The sequence below is a fragment of the Penicillium taxi genome (assembly GCF_028828555.1).
Source record: "Penicillium taxi strain IBT 34144 chromosome Unknown utg000005l_segment0_segment0, whole genome shotgun sequence".
NCBI classification, from domain to species: Eukaryota; Fungi; Ascomycota; class Eurotiomycetes; order Eurotiales; family Aspergillaceae; genus Penicillium; species Penicillium taxi.
In genome coordinates, this window is record NW_026643207.1 from 525,858 (window position 1) to 545,514 (window position 19,657).

At 46.7% G+C, this 19,657-nt stretch overlaps 9 protein-coding genes across 9 annotated transcripts; 4 read left to right on the forward strand and 5 right to left on the reverse strand.

Moving 5' to 3' along the window:
- Positions 1-429: 429 nt before the first annotated feature.
- N7495_007568 (uncharacterized protein) lies at positions 430-855 on the reverse strand (the record flags this gene model as incomplete). Its single annotated transcript, XM_057210219.1, has 1 exon — positions 430-855. The coding sequence occupies one exon, from the start codon at positions 853-855 to the stop codon at positions 430-432; it is 426 nt and encodes a 141-aa protein (XP_057059762.1).
- Positions 856-882: 27 nt separating this feature from the next.
- On the forward strand, positions 883-1,905 carry N7495_007569 (uncharacterized protein; the record flags this gene model as incomplete). The annotated part of the gene is made up of 4 exons (XM_057210220.1): positions 883-905; positions 984-1,180; positions 1,330-1,530; positions 1,595-1,905. 4 exons carry the CDS (start codon positions 883-885, stop codon positions 1,903-1,905), a joined length of 732 nt encoding a protein of 243 aa, XP_057059763.1.
- A 938-nt stretch (positions 1,906-2,843) lies between these two features.
- N7495_007570 (metalloendopeptidase WSS1) lies at positions 2,844-4,157 on the reverse strand (the record flags this gene model as incomplete). Its single annotated transcript, XM_057210221.1, has 2 exons — positions 2,844-3,825; positions 3,874-4,157. 2 exons carry the CDS (start codon positions 4,155-4,157, stop codon positions 2,844-2,846), a joined length of 1,266 nt encoding a protein of 421 aa, XP_057059764.1.
- A 766-nt stretch (positions 4,158-4,923) lies between these two features.
- On the forward strand, positions 4,924-6,482 carry N7495_007571 (DUF1776 domain-containing protein; the record flags this gene model as incomplete). Its single annotated transcript, XM_057210222.1, has 4 exons — positions 4,924-4,956; positions 5,026-5,374; positions 5,427-5,590; positions 5,646-6,482. The coding sequence occupies 4 exons, from the start codon at positions 4,924-4,926 to the stop codon at positions 6,480-6,482; spliced, it is 1,383 nt and encodes a 460-aa protein (XP_057059765.1).
- Positions 6,483-6,754: 272 nt separating this feature from the next.
- On the reverse strand, positions 6,755-7,710 carry N7495_007572 (uncharacterized protein; the record flags this gene model as incomplete). Its single annotated transcript, XM_057210223.1, has 2 exons — positions 6,755-7,180; positions 7,279-7,710. Coding segments are annotated over 2 exons (858 nt in total), but the record flags the coding sequence as incomplete, so codon positions are not given.
- Positions 7,711-8,909: 1,199 nt separating this feature from the next.
- N7495_007573 (tetratricopeptide repeat protein) lies at positions 8,910-11,389 on the forward strand (the record flags this gene model as incomplete). Its single annotated transcript, XM_057210224.1, has 2 exons — positions 8,910-11,167; positions 11,221-11,389. 2 exons carry the CDS (start codon positions 8,910-8,912, stop codon positions 11,387-11,389), a joined length of 2,427 nt encoding a protein of 808 aa, XP_057059767.1.
- Positions 11,390-12,704: 1,315 nt separating this feature from the next.
- Positions 12,705-13,851, forward strand: N7495_007574 (DUF3712 domain-containing protein; the record flags this gene model as incomplete). The annotated part of the gene is made up of 4 exons (XM_057210225.1): positions 12,705-12,853; positions 12,901-13,332; positions 13,394-13,490; positions 13,540-13,851. 4 exons carry the CDS (start codon positions 12,705-12,707, stop codon positions 13,849-13,851), a joined length of 990 nt encoding a protein of 329 aa, XP_057059768.1.
- Positions 13,852-14,066: 215 nt separating this feature from the next.
- N7495_007575 (transcriptional regulator family TF) lies at positions 14,067-16,126 on the reverse strand (the record flags this gene model as incomplete). Its single annotated transcript, XM_057210226.1, has 5 exons — positions 14,067-14,322; positions 14,382-15,097; positions 15,146-15,830; positions 15,879-15,982; positions 16,052-16,126. The coding sequence occupies 5 exons, from the start codon at positions 16,124-16,126 to the stop codon at positions 14,067-14,069; spliced, it is 1,836 nt and encodes a 611-aa protein (XP_057059769.1).
- A 1,281-nt stretch (positions 16,127-17,407) lies between these two features.
- On the reverse strand, positions 17,408-18,847 carry N7495_007576 (uncharacterized protein; the record flags this gene model as incomplete). The annotated part of the gene is made up of 1 exon (XM_057210227.1): positions 17,408-18,847. The coding sequence occupies one exon, from the start codon at positions 18,845-18,847 to the stop codon at positions 17,408-17,410; it is 1,440 nt and encodes a 479-aa protein (XP_057059770.1).
- Positions 18,848-19,657: the final 810 nt, after the last annotated feature.

Genomic DNA, 19,657 nt, shown 5'->3' on the forward strand with positions numbered 1-19,657 from the left:
CGACCGCTCCACATCGTAACGTCTGACAACCTGTGGCTGTAAATTTTGATCGGTAACATAATAAATATTTATCCAGCTTGGTTGAAGCAGAGGGCAGTTCAAAGGCCTAAATGACCTTAACGCTGTGATGCCGAATTGCCGAACGAGCGAACGAGCGAACAACCGGCAATCCTTGCTAGCAATACAATACAAGGCTGATACCAAATTAGTTAGTTGGATACATCAGACATCAGGAATTTGCCATCTATGCCTCATAAATATGAAAATATCTTACATATTATTTAATTTAGAGCTAGTTGTAGAACGATATGTGCATTACCCTGTTCCAAATTTATACCTATTGCTAGCTTTAAAGTAGTAACTCATCGCCACGTCTCTGCTCTCTGTAAAGGGAAAAGAACATGCAGAATCATACCTAGCAAATATATTTCATGGTTTCATCGAGAGGTTACGTTGTAGGAAGTCATAATAACCTTGAAGCCCCATAGAAAAGGTGACAAGCACATATTCATCCACAAACCGCTCAATCAAGTCCTCTCGATCTTGTACACTGTTTACCATGGTTTCAGCTGGAATGATTCGCTTGAATCCCTCAGGTCCGGTCAACGCATAGAAGGAACCGCTGAAAGCAATGTAACCCACTACAGGATTTATCTCCCACCAGAGGGGATTTACTTTCGCCTCTACAATAGATACTGGGACAGGTATATTTTTGCTGATGACGAAAGTCCTGAAACCAGAACTGTCAAGCAAGCCTCGGTAGCGTACTAGGAACAATTCTTCGCCTTGGTCCAATAGGGAAGTAAGTACTGGGCTCTGAAGAGCAAAAGAACTGGGAAGTATCTCGAGTCCCATGCCGACACCAATGGCTGAATGTGTCAAATGCCAACTATCTCTGAGAGAACGTAAGTGTGTATCTTTGAAAAAAGACACCATCAATTGGTACTTATCACTGGAACTGCTCTTCAGCTGAAACTTTGTAGGAGGGTAATGCTTTGGAAACCCGATGAGCCGGGATGGAACCAATACTTCGTACTCAATTTCCGATCATTTTCAGAAAAAGAAGTATTATCGGAAGGCTGGCTTCGGTGCAATACGGAAGGTTTCTGGGCGCAAACGTGGGAAGGCCTACTACGGCCAAAAGACCATGATGAGTATTGGACTATGCACTTTGAAGACAGTGAGTTGTCTCTATTTTCCATACTGCTTGTACCCACTATATACTAGGGCACGGAGTTTGAACTGTTGCACTCCCCACTGATTTCAACCGCGAGAAACCTCATATACATTTGTTGTTGTATTGTCTAAGATTGCTAACTATGCCGTCAGTGGAGTTCTATGGATTCGAATGGAAGATTGACGAGGCTAAGATTCTCACAAGTCAATCAATGCTCCTTGCTACTGTGTATCATGACAACAATGGCCCTTCTAAACAACAATTCGTGGCGGCGTTGGAAGAGAATGTGACCCACACAGATAACTTCAGCAAAACCCATGGTGTTTCTTGGAGCATCGAGGTCGGTGCAAAAAGTAAGTTTTTTTGCAATTGGTACAAACAAATTGAGCTCTTAGTATTATCTGCTAACGGTATCAGTTAATGTACCGACTGTTGCCGAGGGGTCGGTTGAAATTGAAGCCGGGACTTTGCACAGTTGGACCCGGGGAAGCTCGGACTCGACGACGAAAAAATATACGTTTAATAGTCCAGTTAACGCCGAGCACTGGTGCCGTCAAAAGTCATCTATATCTTTGACAGTGAGAGAGGTAAAGGTTCCGTTCGTTGTCACATACAAGTCGGCTTCCACCGGGCAAAAAGTTCATACTGAAGGCGAATGGAACGGTACGAGGAGCTGGAGTGTGACTCTAATCCATACGTTGGACAAGAGGTATGACGCAAGGTTTTAAGGCTGAAGAAGGGGCCAAAAGGGGAGAATAAAGGGTCTAAAGGTGTTGGTAACTGAAAAAGCCTGGTTAAGGCAGGCAACGAATGATATATGCTTAATTTAAGCTGCTACACGGATCGATTATTTCACAAAGATCATTTTACTGAACTAAGCTGTAGATTCGAGTGCACACGCATACAGCCCAATCCGTCACGGCATCATGATCATCTTTACCGAAAGCATCACCAAGTGCCTGATAGACATGATCAGGAACTTGCAAGGAGGACACTACTTCCTAGGATAGAAATGCCAAAGTATACCAGTTCCAGACCCTAGTTTTCCTCTTTTGCCCCCTATTTCCTGCATATATACGGCATTTTTCTTACTTATTCACTCAGCAGATGACTGATTATAAGATGTGCCGGCTGTACATGCAGCGCTTTTGTTTATGATAGAGAGTAAGTGGAGCTCCAGTCAAAGTAAACATCACATCTTCACTCAACTTGGCTTATTGGTGAAATTGTATGTATAACAAAACTTCAAACCATGAAGGGGTTTATCATGTTAGGATGATTCGGACAGATGGCGCAGAGCGCTCAAGCCATTGTAGATGCTTTCATTCGATCCTGTCATCACTAGCAACCCATCGAAACAACGCATGTCAATTTCTGAAGACACCGCGCATTACTACAGCACCATCACAAATGAGATCAAGACGAGCAAGACTTTGCCTGCATCTTCACTACGCTAAATTTGCCGGAGATGGTCAAGCATTAAATTCTCACTTTGGGGTAGGCTTGCCACGCCGACATGGCTTCCTAGATGAATTCGGAGCTGGTCTCCTTCCAATTAAATATATAAACTGAACACATGTAATTTAATACCATCGATTTCCATAAGTAGTTCATATAATTCATAGTTCATAAGGATAAGTATTAAGAATGCATTCGTCCAAAATAATCAGGACACCTCCTTCATCTTCCCACAAACTGAGCAAGTCCACCATTGTGTCTCCATGAAAGTACCGCAAGAGCAAAGCCATCCCAGGGGCTTCTTACTAACATCTCGATCCAAAGATTTCAACGAGTCCTTGGCACTCAACCGATTGTTGAAAGCAAAAGTCTTGCGAGCCGGAAATTCATCTTTAGTGTCATCTTGAAGAGTGCGCTTCTTCTTTTGCGGAGGCATACTTTCATTCGATGTGGCTCCTTGGCTTAGTTCGGATTTTGCATTGGAGGGAACAGGTCTTTCTGTAGCGCACACATCACAGCACAAGAAGTTGGAGGGATTTTCTAATGTGCATGTCGCACATGTCCATGGAGACGAATAGGAGCTATTATTAGCACGAACTGCTGATTTCGAGGTACTTTCAGGTACTGTTTTTAACGTGTCAAGGTCAATGATTGAATTTGCAGGTGACATGGCAGAAAATTGAGGTCCTGCTGGGTTCTCCTGGCTAGGAGGAATATAAGAAGATCCATATTTCTCCCGTTCCTCTTCTTGGATAAGCTCGATAAAAGCCTGCATGATAGCCTCCTCATTCGCATCGTCCTCTTCCGCCTGCGTTCTGAATCCATTTCTGGATGCCTCCTCGGCGAGAACGTCACCGCTATCTGTGCCAGAAGCACATCCCTGGGTTACCGCAATACGACGTTGGGCAGCATCTGCTCGCACTTTGCGCATGTCCGTTCCGCGGAGAACGGGCGCGCCACCAAGCCGTTTCCCAGAATTTTTGGACAGAACGCGTCGTAGCTCGGCAGCAGCCCGAGCCTGGCGACGAGCTTCATCAATCGGGATTCTGTTCCCACCAAGGCGTTTACCTTGAGATAGGAAGCCTTCACCGGTGTATCCTTTGATGGCAAGTTCTTCATGTTCATCCCGGAGTTGGTTCCATAGTGCATGAAACTCCCGGTGATGTGGGCCATGAACAATATGGCAGAGCCTTGGATTGATTAGTTGTATTTAGACGAATGTGTCAAGAAGTACATACTCATGCAACATCGTGTCCACAACCTCTTCGAAAGGAAGAAACTGCCGTTCATCAGAAGGATACCGTAGTCTGAGACATATCTTTTGGCCGGAATTAACATTTATGCCTAGCAGATTTTTCTGTCCGGGGTAGAACTCGCAAAGGGCTCCCACTCTCCATGAACGCTGGCGCATAATGGGCTTGACTACTGAGGCAACCTTGCGCAGTATAAGGAGTGCCTCTGATTCTCGTGGACGTTTCTTCTCATGTCGGTATTCTAAGATAAGAGTGTCTTGTTCCCGCATTTTCAAAGTGGAAGTGCCTTGCCAAAGATGAGCTCTAGAGCCTTGAAGTAGATGGCGGAGGCTAACTATGGCTTCTTTCTGATAGTCATCCTCCAGGTTTCAACTTCAAATAAGTCTGTTGAGGAGAGAGGTTTCGAGGTGAATTCTAAGGTGGTGTTCATATAATTATAAATGCCCAGAATATCAAAGAAGGCCGAAGACTTAAAGAGAAAGTGAGGCCCATCTTCCATCCGATCACTAATCAAGGCACCGCGAATACTGCCAGGCGGTGAGAATTAGACGCTCCTACGAACTAAATATTATTTAATTGAATAATTAATTAGGGCGAACGTAAAAGAGGGCATATAATTTCTAAATTCGGCCCACACTATGTTCTCGTACATATTCAGATAATACCGAGAATCTGAACCTAGGATCTACTATCTAGGTATAGGTACAGTTTACTACCTTGAGTTAATATACTCTGTAGAATCCATAGAAGTAGTTCTGTGACGGTGTCAAAGGCCCGATTCCATTTACAGTTAGTCTATTTTAGTCAGCATTGGAATCCCACAATGGGATTCCTCCATTCTACAATAGATACACATACACACTTTGGTACGCATACTGCGTTCTCATTTGCCCACTAGAATCCACTATTCCTTGGTAGTCGACCTCCATTTGACAGACGGACGTGCTCACGTGCAACCGATAAGACCCGAGTTATCAGGATAACCTTATCGACTGAGCTTTTCTCTCTTCCAAGATTCTTTGCATCACAGACAAAATGGCAAGCGACGATCAGCAGTTCTTCAACTACGTGAGTGCAGATCATGCAGTGACACCCTGATATTCTATATGGCAAAAGTGCTGACTATTCGCGTCCCAGCTCTCGTCCATTCCCCATGACGTAAGGCGATACTCATTGGAAGTCGCTGATTCAATCGACCGTCAAGTTGACCATGCAGCGGCTGTGCTTCGAACTACTTTATCAGAGCAATCGTGGCTACCAGACCCTCTTCGTCCGTCGATGCCACGCTCTGCGATACGCGCAGCAGCAGTGCCTCAAGGCTTAACCGACCGGGTTCAACACTGGGTGATTCGCAACCGCGCGTGGACGGCGGCCATTCTTGCATTTGTCGGGACTGGATGTGTTCTGCTGTATGGCAATAAGAAGCTGAATGGCAAACGGAGGAAGGCGAGAAAAGCCGGAAATGGGGCTCGCAAAGAGATTGTTGGTATGTCAAGAAACTGCTCGTTAAGTTGTATATCCTAATCCTCGAAATCTAGTTGTTGCTGGATCGCCGCATGAACCTATGACACGTGCTATTGCTGCCGATCTGGAGCGTCGGGGATACATCGTCTATATAACTGTCTCCTCCGCGAACGAAGAACACATTGTCCAGTCCGAGAATCGGGCTGATATCAAAGCGCTTTGGCTGGACCTGACTCTTGTTTGTTCCATCCCTTTAGACTCATAAATTTCGCCTGCTCATAGATCAACTACAGGTATCACACAATCCTTCAGAAATCCACCCTTCGCTGCAAGAACTGCACGGCTTGATTACCCAGCTCCAATACCCCTCACTGGGGATGCCTCCCCATACCTGTCAACTCAGCGGCCTCATAATAGTTCCATCACAAAACTATGCAGCAGGTCCTGTCGCAACCATCACAGCATCCTCATGGGCTGACACAGTCAACACCCGCATCCTCTCACCTATCCTCACAGCACAGATATTCCTACCTCTTTTGACCCTACGCAGCAATGCCAGCACCATCATATTCGCCTACCCGACCATCTCATCATCTTTATCTGCACCTTTTGCTGGCCCCGAAGTCGCAACTGCCAGAGCAATCTCTGGATTCGCAACATCACTCCGACAAGAACTAAGTCTTCTTGAGCGCGCAAATGTCGATGTCGTAGAGCTCCGACTCGGAACCATTGACCTGGGATCGCATTACCGTAATCCCCAGAGCCAAATCACGGGCACAGAAGTCCTGGCTTGGAGTACACAACAACGAGTGCTATATGGCCCGCAGTATTTGTCCAGTATTGAGCAGAGAGCCGTCGCATCCGCAGGCCCTCGTGTTATCCGAGGCTCTCCAGCCTGGAACCTGCACCACACAATCATGGATGCACTGGAACCTGCTTCTCGGAACTTCCTGGGACGAAAGAAACAAAAGCGGGCAGTGATGTATGTAGGCCGAGGTGCTCGATCGTATAATTTTATTGGTACATGGATGCCGAGTGGATTGGTTGGGTTGATGATGGGCTATCGCAATGGACATGCAGGTGGAACAGATAGCTCCAACAGCAGTGAAAACAACTGGGAGCGAGTATGAGTCTATTTTCGCCGATGATAAAAATGTGAATATCCCGCCTCTCCGCTCTCACTTTTGCAGCTAATACTACAAACTGTACATATCTATCTACACTTCTTGCTATCAACGATCCATGAAATGGCGTCCTTGCACATTCAATTCTTCCAATCATAACACATAAGATACATAAATTTGTCAATCGTCTAGACTAGGAGTGTTCTCCTGATGAATCAGGAAACTTTCATCAGTACTTGATTCGTCTGCTGGGCGTGCAATTCAATTTCGGACTCACTTTCTACTTGCGGTTGCGGTTGCGGTTGCGGTTGCGGTTGCTCTTCGTCCGTATCCTGAACGTCCAATTCGAGGATGAATTCGCTCTCTTCGTGAGCTCGCAGAGGGTCCCGCACAGCCCTGTTGATCTTACCATGAACCAGCTTCCGACGCGACCAGATCAAGAAGCGGGAAAACAAGAAACATACCAAGATCGCAGCCAGAATGCCAAAGCAGTACCCAGTCACAAGGCCGCTTTTTGTTCCATGGTGAGGATCTAGGAAGGAGTAAGTGTAGAATCCCTGCGTGTGATAGGTGATATAGACAACGCAAAGATACAACAAGAGCAGGATCAGGATCACAGGAATTGCGATCCATGGATGTGGCGGGGTGGTGGTCAGTAAGATTTCGATCAAAGCGAAAACCGAGTTGAGGGCGTGCTGAGAGATCTATTTTCATCATTGTCATCAGCTTACTCAGATCCTTCATCTTTAAACCCGATAAAGAACACATAAAACAATGTCCAAACAATGTCGAAGTCACTCACGTTATGCCAAGTGGAAAAAGCACTGTCGAAGCCATCGAAGAGAATAGCCCAAAAGATCACTGTGACCAGAAACGGGTATGTAGTGATAGTAGTATACAACAACCCGTGAAGAGCGCGCATAAAACGGGGCCAACGCTTGAAGAGAGCCGAACTACCAGTGATGACATAGCAGGTAGTATGAAGGGCCGAGAACAAAAAATAAAAGCCCAGCCCCCAATAGCTCAACCAGGTGAAGTAGCTGAAGGTCCGACCAATGTAATCCTCCTGATTATGAGTTCCATACCAAGCCCATATGACGATGATGGTAGTGAAGATGTAGAGGGCAATTAAGGCACGCAAAGCGGCCAGTAGAATTGGTGGAAGGAGCCAGGAGGTTTCATAGAAGTGGAGATTATCATCAGTGGGATCGACACCGAATGAGATTGGGCGCATTATGATGTTCGCATATAAATTTGTGGAAACGGAAAAGAGTAGAGGATAAAGTTGATGAAGACGAAAATAGATAATAGATATTATAGAATATAGAATGAAATTAGAAATGAAAACTTAGAAATAGAAATTATAAGAAGAAGAAGAAGAAGAAAAAGTCAAGAAGTGAGTAGGTAGTGAATGTATGTATAGTTAGTATCTATAGAGTCCTATTTCGGCGAATATGTAAATATTCAACGCCGAACCCAGAGAACTCGACCTTTGGGATTCACCGCATTTGGTATCTCGTGATACTCACTATGAACCTTAAGCTGATATAAGTATCACTGATTCTTTCCGGTAATATCGTAGAACATTCCACAGATTTGCCGTTGACAACAATAGGCCCGCATATGGCACTAATAGTCAATAAACTAGTCAAATCTAGTACATCCCTGGAACAGATCATGGGCTTGTAAGTAGGGTATATGGACTGAATGGTATAGGTATGGAGTAGTGATATCGTAGTATAACACCATACCTATATATCTAATATCAAAATAACGACATATGATAGATCCAGTAAGTCAAATTGAAGCTACTTAAGTACAAAGAAACTAAATTAACTAAATTAACTAAATTAACTACTACTAGTCCTCGGGGCTTTACCTCTTTAAGAGACACGCCACGTCTCCCACTCCACTCCAAAGCTGTTCTAGACAGATTCTGTAAACCATGAAATCAAGCCGTGGTGGGGATAAAAAGGATTAGAATTTAATTGTAATAAATAGTAGTAGTACTAGTGTATATCATAAGTTATAACCCCTGAATTCTGCCATATTTTTGGAATATTATCTTCTACCTACCCCGTACTCCGTATTCTTCTCCTATTAAGGGCGGAACACTAGTGCACGGGGCGTTTTCCTGCGTGATCGTCAGGGCTTCGTTTTCCTCCCTTTCCTTACTGTGTACTACCTCAATTACTCTCCCAATTTCTGAATTTCTGAATTTCTCAATACATCTCATGTTCTAAAATTCAAGTCTCTTCTCAGGGCTGTCATTCCTTTGGCCTCATCCGCCCCCCGCCCCCTAGACTCACAATCCCCGCTCTCACATCCCGCTCTCGTATCCCGCTCCATGCGTTTGGACCGAGCTTTGAACCGACTCTGCATCGGATACTTTCGATCGACATCTTCTGAATACTCTTTCTCCAACAACTCGTTATGGCGACGCGTGGAAACTTGAGCGACTATCGCTCTCCATCGCACGACACCCTTCGAAATGGTATGCCCTCTCCGCGTATTCAACACTTTGCTGGCGAGGTGCCTCCTGCGCTTTCTCCGCTTGATGCATTCGCCGCTCAGGGTCGTCTCCTGGCTCGACAATTAGATGAGTCGCGACAAATGGACCGACGCATGAGTCGATTGCCCCCGTCCAGTGTCGCTCGGTCGCTATCTCGAGGCCGACCCAACTTCTTCCGCAGCCCTGCGAGTGAGTCTCATGCCGACGGTTTGGCGCGACGAAATACTACGAAACAAAACTTCGAGGTGGAAGAGCCGAAATATCGACCAGTCTCGGAACACCCCCGTTTTAGCTCGATGAGCCAGGCGAGTAGCATCTCCAACATTTCCAATGCGGATTACGACGAAGACGACACCACTCCGCGGACCACAATGATCAGCGTGAAGCCGGTTAACTATGTCAGTGGAGAATCGTTCGAGGAGGAGAGTACCCCGGTTGGCATGGCATTCACCGACCCGTCACACCCGTTTGAGGACTCATCGCGACTTCATGTGCCGCAGAAAATGGTCTCGCCGATGCCACCAAATTCACGGCCCTCCAGCAGTGCCCAGGTTAGACATGAGAGCTGTTCAGATGACGATAATAGCAGCTCGAACGCCGGATCAACCTTCTCCAAGCCGCGGAAGCTGTCCTCCGGCAGTGCGGCGTCAGTTCCGTACTCCCCCATGTCATATCCTGTTCGTCAGCACCCTCGTTCGCCGTCTATCAGCTCGGAAACGTCAAACAGCTACCTCGCCCGGCCATCATTCAACTTCTCTCGGCCGTTGAGTCGATCCAGCACTAGTCTCTCCGCCCCTGGAGCGCCCGAGTCGCATGCACCACCACCGGCCGCGCCACGCCATCAGCCTCATACGATGCATCGGGCGAGTCGGCCTACACCAATTCTTCTACCTCTAGCCACAGAGGAGGCGGCAGCTACGGTGCCGGCTGAAGGCGATCCCTCTTCCGCGGTATCTTCATATGTGTACGCCAAGTACGACCTACCCCGGGGACGTATGGTATCTCGAGATTCAGTGGTCTTTGCCGGCTTGCAAACACCACATTTCGAATGGCAGGAGCCGTTGTTTGAGAACTCTCCACCGCGGGTATCAGGTGAGCACCCGCGCTCAGCTCGCACTCCGCCGCCATCAAATCGCATCTTGGACTATTCACCGAAACCCCACTCGATGCACGAAGTTCCAGTCCCTACTCATGTTCCCGAACCAGTACCTGTCCCATCACTCACTCCAGAACGGGGCCGGGAACTGCGAAAAGCTCGAACTGTTTCGCCCTCATCTCCAAATTCCAGTCTTGCTCCGGCCATGACTTCTCTCGCCCCGGCATTGACTACTCCAGAGCGACCCTCTCGCCCATCCACCGAGTCCACACGGTCTACAAAATCTACACCACCCCCACAGAAGGCGAATGTCAAGACCGACACGGTTCAGCCCGATCATGTCAAGTCGGACAATGTCAAACCGGAAAATGTCAAACCGGAAAATGTCAAACCGGAAAATGTCAAACCGGAAAATGTCAAACCGGAAAATGTCAAACTGGAAAATGTCAAACCGGACAATATCAAACCAGACAATATCAAACCCGACAACACTTCTTCTACAGATGTGGCAAAATCATTGCGTTCGCAAACTGGCAGCTCCCATGGAACACCCGCCACACTCTCCGCTGACGATCATGTCACTCAAGGCATTGAACTACACGAAAAAGGATCGTTAAGCGAGTCAACCTATCACCTCCGAATCGCTGCGAAGCAGAGCCATCCGACGGGAATGCTGATGTATGCATTGGCTTGCCGCCATGGTTGGGGTATGCGGCCGAATCAGCAGGAGGGTGTTCGGTGGTTACGCAAGGCTGTGGATTCAGTCGGATTGGAAATGCTTGCTAATCCAGATGCCCCCGGCGCATCCAAAGCGAAGGAACTGCATAAGGCTTACCGGGCGCAGTTTGCCCTGAGCATCTACGAACTGGGTGTCAGCTACTTGAATGGCTGGGGTATCGACCAGAACAAACCCCTTGCTCTGCGGTGCTTTGAGATCGCCAGTCAATGGGGTGATGTCGACGCAATGGCCGAAGCTGGTTATTGTTATGCGGAAGGTATTGGCACCAAGAAGGACATGAAGAAAGCGGCACACTTCTATCGTGATGCCGAGTCTCATGGTATGAGTATGGTCGGCACAAGCTGGTACGTTGACATAATATCATATTCTTTCGAACTTTTAAATAACCCTATCACAGGATCTACAAAGACAAATACATGGGAGACGATTCCAAAGACTCCAAAGAGCCCAAGGAGTCCCGAAAAACTCGAACACGCGGGCGAACAGTGAGCGGCGACAAGAAACCTCGCAGTAAATCACGAACTCGCAGCATGTTCCAACGGAAGAAGTCTGTGGTTGATAACTAAGCTTCTTACCTTTCTTTCTCACCTGGCATTCGATTTTGCATCAGCAATGTGAGCGTTTCAAGCCGAACGTTCTACATTGTTTCACTTGACAGTCGTCTTTTACTTTCTTTCCAACTCTTTTCATTCCTACCAGTCCCTTTGATTTCACTTCAGCATATTCAACCTTTACCTGAGCCGCCTGGGCAGCTTGATTTCGAGCTCTTTGGGGATATGTTCCTTCAACCTGTCTCGCGGGCATAACACTTTATTTCTCTGGATACCCTCTACTTTATACTTGTACCTTACCTTATCCTTACCCATTGTGGTTTCTTGATTACCTTTTCTTTCTGTTTCTCTCTTCTTTATTCTTTTTTTTCTCATTTCTTGACCATATCTTCACTTTATTCCCCCTTTCTTTTCTTTTCCCTGGGTGGATTCCCTTTTTTATTCCTTTGTGTCATATCTTTTCTCCTTGCATAGCAAATGGATGCCGGTTCATGGAATTTCATGACAGAATCAAGGCCGTGTTTCTGGTAAAGTAGTTTACTTAGGAAATCGTAAACCCGAATATAAACTCCTGTACAAGGGAAGGTCATAGAATCCTTACCACGTCCTGTCCGTGTTACAACCGGTGCAACACCAGCCCTTTCAAATACAGGTACGGGAGCACGAATCGGAGATTATCTTTATCACCCTTGGTTCACTGAATTTCCAATTCTTTCGAGTATCAGGCTGGTTTGAATCGACATATGGTGAGCTCGACTCAATCTCAATCCACGCAGGAACCCTTATTTCCAGAATCATGGATATGAGACGTGATACCATTCTACCTAGATACTTATTGCATGTCTTAATAAACGGAATAGCAGATTAGGTCCAGTATATGCCCCGTTCCATAAGAACCTAGGTAATTCGCATAGCTCAACATGTGAAATCAACTCGTTTGAATTCAGCTTTAGAAAATCGTAAATCCACAAGCAAGAGTAATAATAAGCCGTAGCTACAGCTTCATAAAGTCTGAATATCTCCTCGGACTCGTTGATTGAGGCAGCGCAGCACAAATTGGTAATTTTGTCGTCTACACCTCCACGCGCAAGCATACATCCCACTCTCCATATATTTTTCTATTTTTTTCCCATTGCTCTTCCTCTTTCATTTCATTCACTCCGATCTTCTTTAGTAAGTAATCTTTTTTAATTATGTCGATTCGGTATGATGGCTTGGACCTTCCACTTTCTTTCGATATTGATCCCCCGTCTACACTGACTGCAATTGCGATTGATACTAACTCATTATCAATTCAAGTTTTCCCATCGATCACCACCACGTCGAGAACATGGCAAAGTCTAGCTATCGCCGTGACTATCTCACCCCTACGCCCCCCAGGCGCAGCTGTAGCTCAAAGATGAGCGCACACATGAAGAAGTACTGGCTTTTGCACCTTGTTGTCTTCTGCCTTGGCTTTCTCACCATTGCTCTCATCATGTAAGTCTTGCATGAGAATCATAATAGCTTGACACTCATAGACACAGGGTTTATGTTGCGTACCCTGCCATTGCACAGCACGATGTCAACGCTTCCACCCTCGCAATCAGCCGCATGATCGTCGCCGATCCCACCCCAAACTCCGTTGTGCTTAGTCTGGACCAGCAGGTTGGATCCAAGAGCGCCTTCCACCCTGACATGGGCGAATTCAAGGCTGATATCGAGCTTATGGGCGCGCCCTCTCCTTTTGCTAGCATTGTCGTTCCCCACTTGCATGTCCGCGATGAAGTTGCCGCCAACATTGTGGAGCAGTTTTTGGACCTGTATAGCACCTATGAATTCGCCGAGTACTCAAAGGCTATTATGCTTAACGAGGAAGTGACTTTGATCATCAAGGGTCGTCCGCACCTGAAGCTAGGTGCTCTGCCCAGCATCAAAATCTCATACCAGAAGACCGTTGTGATGAAAGGCAAGCTTCAGTCCCTGACGACAGACACCTAACTGACATGTCCAAGGTCTAAATAAGCTAAATGGTTTCAGCGTGGTTGACTACCACCTGGATCTGGGCTCCAAGGACGGTAACAACATGTTTGGACATGCTTACATTCCCAACCCCACAGTCATGACTATTGCGATGGTAGATCAAAACCTCTTCCCATGAACAGCTCTTTCTAATCCACTTCCAGGGAAACATTACACTGAACCTCTTCTTGGAAGGTACTTTTATCGGCAACTCGTACATGAACAATATCGTTCTCAAGCCCGGCAATAACACCGTTCCAATGGTGTCCAGCGTGAACGCAATGCAAATCCTCGAGTTCATGGCCAGTACCAATAACACCTACCACGATGGTGTCGTTCCCTTCCTCGTGACCGGCAACAGTAGTGTTTACCACGGCGTCGAACTGCCCTACTTCACCGAGGCGCTTCGGGCTAACAACTTGACCATTCATCTGAACGTGACCAAAAGCCTAGATGAGCTAGGTATTCACCTTTGATCGCCCTTTGAGTGTTTCAAGTGGCAGCATGAGATAAGATAATACCGAGTATCTCAGATGTTCACGATCCTGTACCCCATATTTCACGACAGAAGCTCGCAGGGATTGTTTTTTTATTTTTTATTTTTTATTTTGTTTTATTTATTAATACTGCGGATACTACTAGCGCTAATTTCACATCTCAATCACCTCATTCTTATTCGTACTCGTGTAGTTCATCCCTGAACTCCAGCTGTAGCTCTAACATGTGCCTTTCTCGCGAAAATCACCAGTTTCCTGATTAATGCCTCTGTGAGATAGAACGGCGGGTAAAAAGCCCTTTCTGCGCGCTTGTCCTGACCGAACTCAACAAACATGTCCAAAATACTCTCTAATATATCTATATCGCGTGCAAAAGTAGGCGCAGTAGGAACGATGACGAGGAAGCGGAACAATGTTATAACAGCCGTCAAGACGAACTGAGCGTGAAGCCTGTTTTCATTAGTAAATGCTATTCGAACGTCGAAAGAAAAAAAAAGGGCAGGACATACCAGAAAGTATGATAATTAATATAGTGGCGCACTCTGATGATATAAATCAACGTAGACCTCGTAGCTTCATAGCAAATTTCAGCACTAGATGGAGGCGGTGACCAGCTACTAGGGACAGGATCACTAGCGAAAGAATCGCTAGAGCCATGAATCTTGCAAATAGAAGCATAATATTCTAAATGAACAGTGACGCCCCGAATACTCAGATCGTGAAACAGGTAGTCTGACGCTGTTTCGGTAGCGAATAGATCCGGCCGGCACTGGACTGGATAATCTAGCTTTAGCGCGCTGAGCTCATCGTCTAGCTCGCGGATATGCTGGAGTCTCCGTGCTTCGGAGAGGTTTCTGCTTTGGGGCGAGTAGAGGAGGCGGTAGATCTTTGATTGGATGACGTTTAGGCGCAGGTCGGAGGGGTAAAGGAGTTCATTTGGGGTAAGAGGCTTCCAGAAGAAGTGCTGGGCGGAGGGTTTGGTTGCGTAGGCTGGTGGGAGTTCCATGTCGCAATTGTCTACGTTGATTAGGGGTGGTTGGCATTTGCGGAAGGAGAATGCATTGTCCATGCCGAAGCATAGCCAGAATAGGACGCGGAGGTGTCGGCTACCAGCGTCGTTGACAGATGGGTTTTTGTTCCCGGCTAGGCCATTCAGGACCTGGACTGCGATGGCAAGGAGAAATTCCGCAGATTGTGGTTTTCCGAGTGGAGCAAGGAAAAACGCCTGACACTGTTTAGATATGGGGGTTTCCTGAAATATCGAGTGACTTACTAGCATAATAAAAGCTTCTAGGGTCCTCAGATCCGGAGTCTCCATTAACATGTCCGGGACAAGTGTCAGAGCAGCCTGGATATAGGCTAAGGGCTCTGCATCGGCGAATCGAGGATCGAGACGATGCATGATAGTGATATTAGCTGTCAACGCAGCAAGACATGCGCGGTGAGAAGCCCGGCTTGTGTCAGGGTTATTCAGCACATCAGCCTTCAGCAACATCTGCATAGCGTCCGTATCTGCAAAAGGAAACATGGAGTAAAGGCTTGCTGTCTCGTAGTATTCTATGCATTGAGAGACTAGAGAAGTAGGTGGCCATTTGATCGGGATAGCCGGCCTGGCTGGCTTGATGGACTGCGGATCAATAGATTTCGACACAGACTGTAGAAAGTCGTCTAGGTCGAATTCCTCGCCTACTTGCTCCTTGATCACGGAGTAAAATCTTGCTCTCGTTGCTGAGAGGGTACTTCCCAGTCCGCAGTAAGACAAATGCCATTTCAGTGAAGAAACACCAAAGTCAAGTGAGTATGGATCAGGTATCCAATTTGTCGCTTGTGATAAGGGGGCACCTGGGGTTTGTGGCGGGGAAGCGCAATCATTGGGACTAGTTCCCGGGGTATTTTGAGAGCCGGTACTTAGAGCAGCTTGTAGCTGCTGGACTTTAGCTTTGGCATCATTAAGTTCCCTGGAAGAGTTAGTGGCGAGACTGATTCAATAATTCAAGAAGACGAACTGGCGAATGCCTTTCCGCCGTCGTGCGGGCTGTGGCGTAAAGGTGCAGGGTAACCCCGCCAAGAAACAAGTCTCGCAGACAGGCTGTGCTCTGTCACAGCGTATCTATGTATGCAGATAGCCGAGATTAGATTTGGATATGTGATTTGATTGCCCCTGATGAGATTAACCTACTTTTCGGAGGCGACATAAATCACATGCACTTCTTTTGACTGCACGGGAGGCCGCGTAAGATTGATCGAAGGACATTGGAGAGTCAATTCCAAGGTCGAGTTGAATACAGCCTCTGGGGTTGGAATTCTTTCACTGAGTCTGTCTGAATGTAGATTTATAACTAGATAAGCATCGAGTATTTTAGATTACGAAGGGAAGCTGTAGATGTTGTATTCCGGACCTATAGAATCGTAGATCGAAGCCAAGCAACGCCAAGCTATCAGTCAGCATTCCCTAATATCCTTTACTGCTTTTCAATTTTCTTTTCAATGATTTATAGCCGATGAATTGAATAGTCAAGTATGAGGTGTCTAAGATGTTCACTGCAAAATTAGTTCTGATAGGCGGACGCGCGTCTCTGGAAGACTAGTCTCCACATAACGATTATAAATAACTTTCGAGGAACACCCCCTCCGCTGTTAGCATTATACCCTTCGCCCTGCCGGCAATACCTAGGAAGGTCAATGGCTATTCTTTCATCAGACGCTATGAAGCGTAGTGAACATCTTGTCATCCATACAACATCCCGGATCCAAGTCGAACTCCAGGTATAATAAGGCCAAGAGCTAATCTAGACCCGCATGATCGACCTACAAATACGACTTGGGAAGCTGTGCACGAGACCGGTGTTTATACAGACAATCCTCGTACTTTTGACAACGGCATCGCCGAAGTTATTATCGGAATGCACTGATTGGATTGGGGGGTAATAAAAGGGGGTTGAAACACAGTAGGGAGTTGGGCTGACAGTACGACACCAGGGCAATGCATAACGGGGCCTTCCCTGTCCTGGACTTTGGGAAATGAGCTCATCTTTTATCCGTGAACACGAGAGAAGAAGAATCGTTAAAAGTTTCATGTACTGGTCCTTATTTGATATTAAATTTTCGGGCTATCAGGTATGTTTCCCCGATTGTTCCATCCCTGATGTGGGATAGTGTCCAGATGAATGTGATGCTGTCAATAATCACATGTACGGAGAATTGTATGTTCAAGTCTCATGTGTTTGAATTCTAGGATATCGTGGCACAGTCACGATGATAATGTAAAGTCGCTGATCAGCTATAAATGAGAAGAGAAGAATATTCATGCTCAAAACCAGATTGAGACAAAGTTTTCTAGATGTCTTGGAATGAAAAAAAAAAAAAATTACCAAAGATAGTCGGTAGACTTTGGAAGGAACAGACGCAGCGGCCCTCGAGACTCGCATGCGCTCTAGCTGCCCGATCTCTGATCTGTGAAATGGGTTCAACCCAGGAATGTAGAAACAAAGAATAAGAAGGGCGTAAACGGCGAAAAAAAGAAGGCTTCAGGGTATCAAATCATGGGAACCGTGATAACTCGACGACCAGGCCCACTCCATTTGGAAGGAGTGAACTGATCATCTCGAAAATTGCCATTGTGGCGTTCCCAATCCGAGTCACTATCGTCGAATGGGATACTCATATTTTGATTGGGCTTCTCGTCGCGAATTGACAATTCACCGTCGTCTAGCGCACGTCGAAAACGGAGCATGTCCTCTGAATCAACGCTGCGGATTGGGTACATCGTCCCCATCTCCATTGACTGTAGTGCTGCTCGTTGGATCTGGCGAATGTCGTCGCGGAGACTGGCTACTTGGCCTTCCAAAGTCCTGCGGGCTGTCTGCTCACGACGGAGTAGGGTGACGAGAGTGCTGTATTGCTCTATTGAAACACCGTTGAACTCGGATAAGGATGCGCTCGATGTGGCGGGTCGGACTGGGTGCACTTTCTTATCCGGACGGATTGTGCTCGTGCTTGTTGGACGGCTTTTTGGGAGGCTGGGTAACTCCTCGTGATCCTTAGTGCTCAAGTATCCAGGGGAAATCTTGCTGCGCCTAATTTCTGCAGGCGCATGCTTGTGTCGTGGTGGCTGCTTTGATGGTCGCTCTTTAGTTTTTTCCAAGTTTGATACAGGACCTGATTGCATGCGGGCAATAGCAAACTCTAGGTCTATCATCTTCACCTCAATTGTGTTCAGCCGCTGTTCCACAGTGAGACCGTCAACGTGCTGCATTGCGTGGACAAAATTGCCCACGTTCGGCGGTAGACTAACTTGGTCTGAGTCCAAGAGAGACTGTATCGATCCTCGAGTGATACTAGTCACTGTGGTCCCAGTGGAAGGCCTCGGGGATTGGCCGCCAACAGAGCTTCTCTTAAAAGGTGGAGATGCCGAACGAGGGATTGAATCATCCGTAGGTTTCCGGATTGGCCATGTCGAAAGATCAACAGGTTTCTCTTGCTCTACTAAGTCTTGTAGTGCGTCTGTACTTTTAGATCGAGGGTTCTGAAGGTAGCTATATCGTGAGTCTGGCCTAGTAGATCGGTCGTCCTGGGGATCTGAGACAACAAGAGAGGGCGCCGCATATCGTGATTCATCCTCGGAGAAGATCACACTGGGAAGTGTAGCTCGCCGTCGACGTGCCAGCATGGCATGTGGCCCTAAGGAACCCGTCCTTAGGAGAGATGGAGCAAAATTCGTCATCATAGCCTGATGTTGCAGATTCACAACTGAAAGAGGACTATTTCGCGGAGACTCAAGCGGTGCAGGCATGGCCAGAGAAGAGGGTGCTCGCTCCGACAGTCCTAGCCTCCTGCGATTAGCAGGGAAGTAGGACTCATTGGGACGTTCTTCCACGTCATCAGCCTGGCTCTGGCGTTTCCTGCTGAAAATCTTTCGCATGACTGTTTTCAGAGTGCTATCGGTACGACGATGCACGAGCGATCGGGAATCCATGGGCGGTAGAGCGGTGTCATAGCTGCTCTGCTCAGGAAGTGAAGAGTCTTTTGAACTCGGGCGTGAACCTGGGCGCTGAGCCGAAGATCGGGAAATCGATTCACGCGCGATTCCAGGCGATCCACTTCTACTGCTGGCAGTTGAACCTCTCAGCATCGCTACGGTGGAGACTTTCCAAGGATCAGGTTTGACACTCGTAAGGAATCCAAGAGTCCACGTCGGTAATCATTAAAAGAAATCACTGCGCTATGAATTTATATGTCGGGAAGAGAAGAAACGAAGAGGTATCTAGGTCGCTCAGTGGAACTCGAACCGATTTGAATAAAGGCTAGGGGATGAAGCAGAGGAGGAAGTTTAGATTGGAGCTACCGAATGCGAATTAGCGAGACAAAACATGGCTACAAGCGAGTAAATCATACAGAGTGAAGAAAGCAGATGATAATTAATACTGAATTCCCGCAAGGAATCGGGGCGTTATCGAAATCGGGCGAAGTATAGAAAAAAAGGGGGTAGAAAATAGAGGTCTCTAAGCCAACTATCAGACCAAGAAAGAGTGTCAAGAAGACAACATATGAAGAAAAACACAAAAGAAAATGATGTGAGAAAATGATGAACACAGAAAAAAGGGAGAAAACAGAAAGAAAGTACTCTGTAAAGAAAAGTAAGCTAAACCCCACAAGTGGTCTTCAAGCCACAGCCGAGAGCACCAAACCAATAAAGAACGATAGTCGGGCTGTAGAACCAAAAGTATTCAAGGTTTGACTAAAGTACTAGAATTTACTCTGTAATGAACTTTTTAAATTGGAGAAA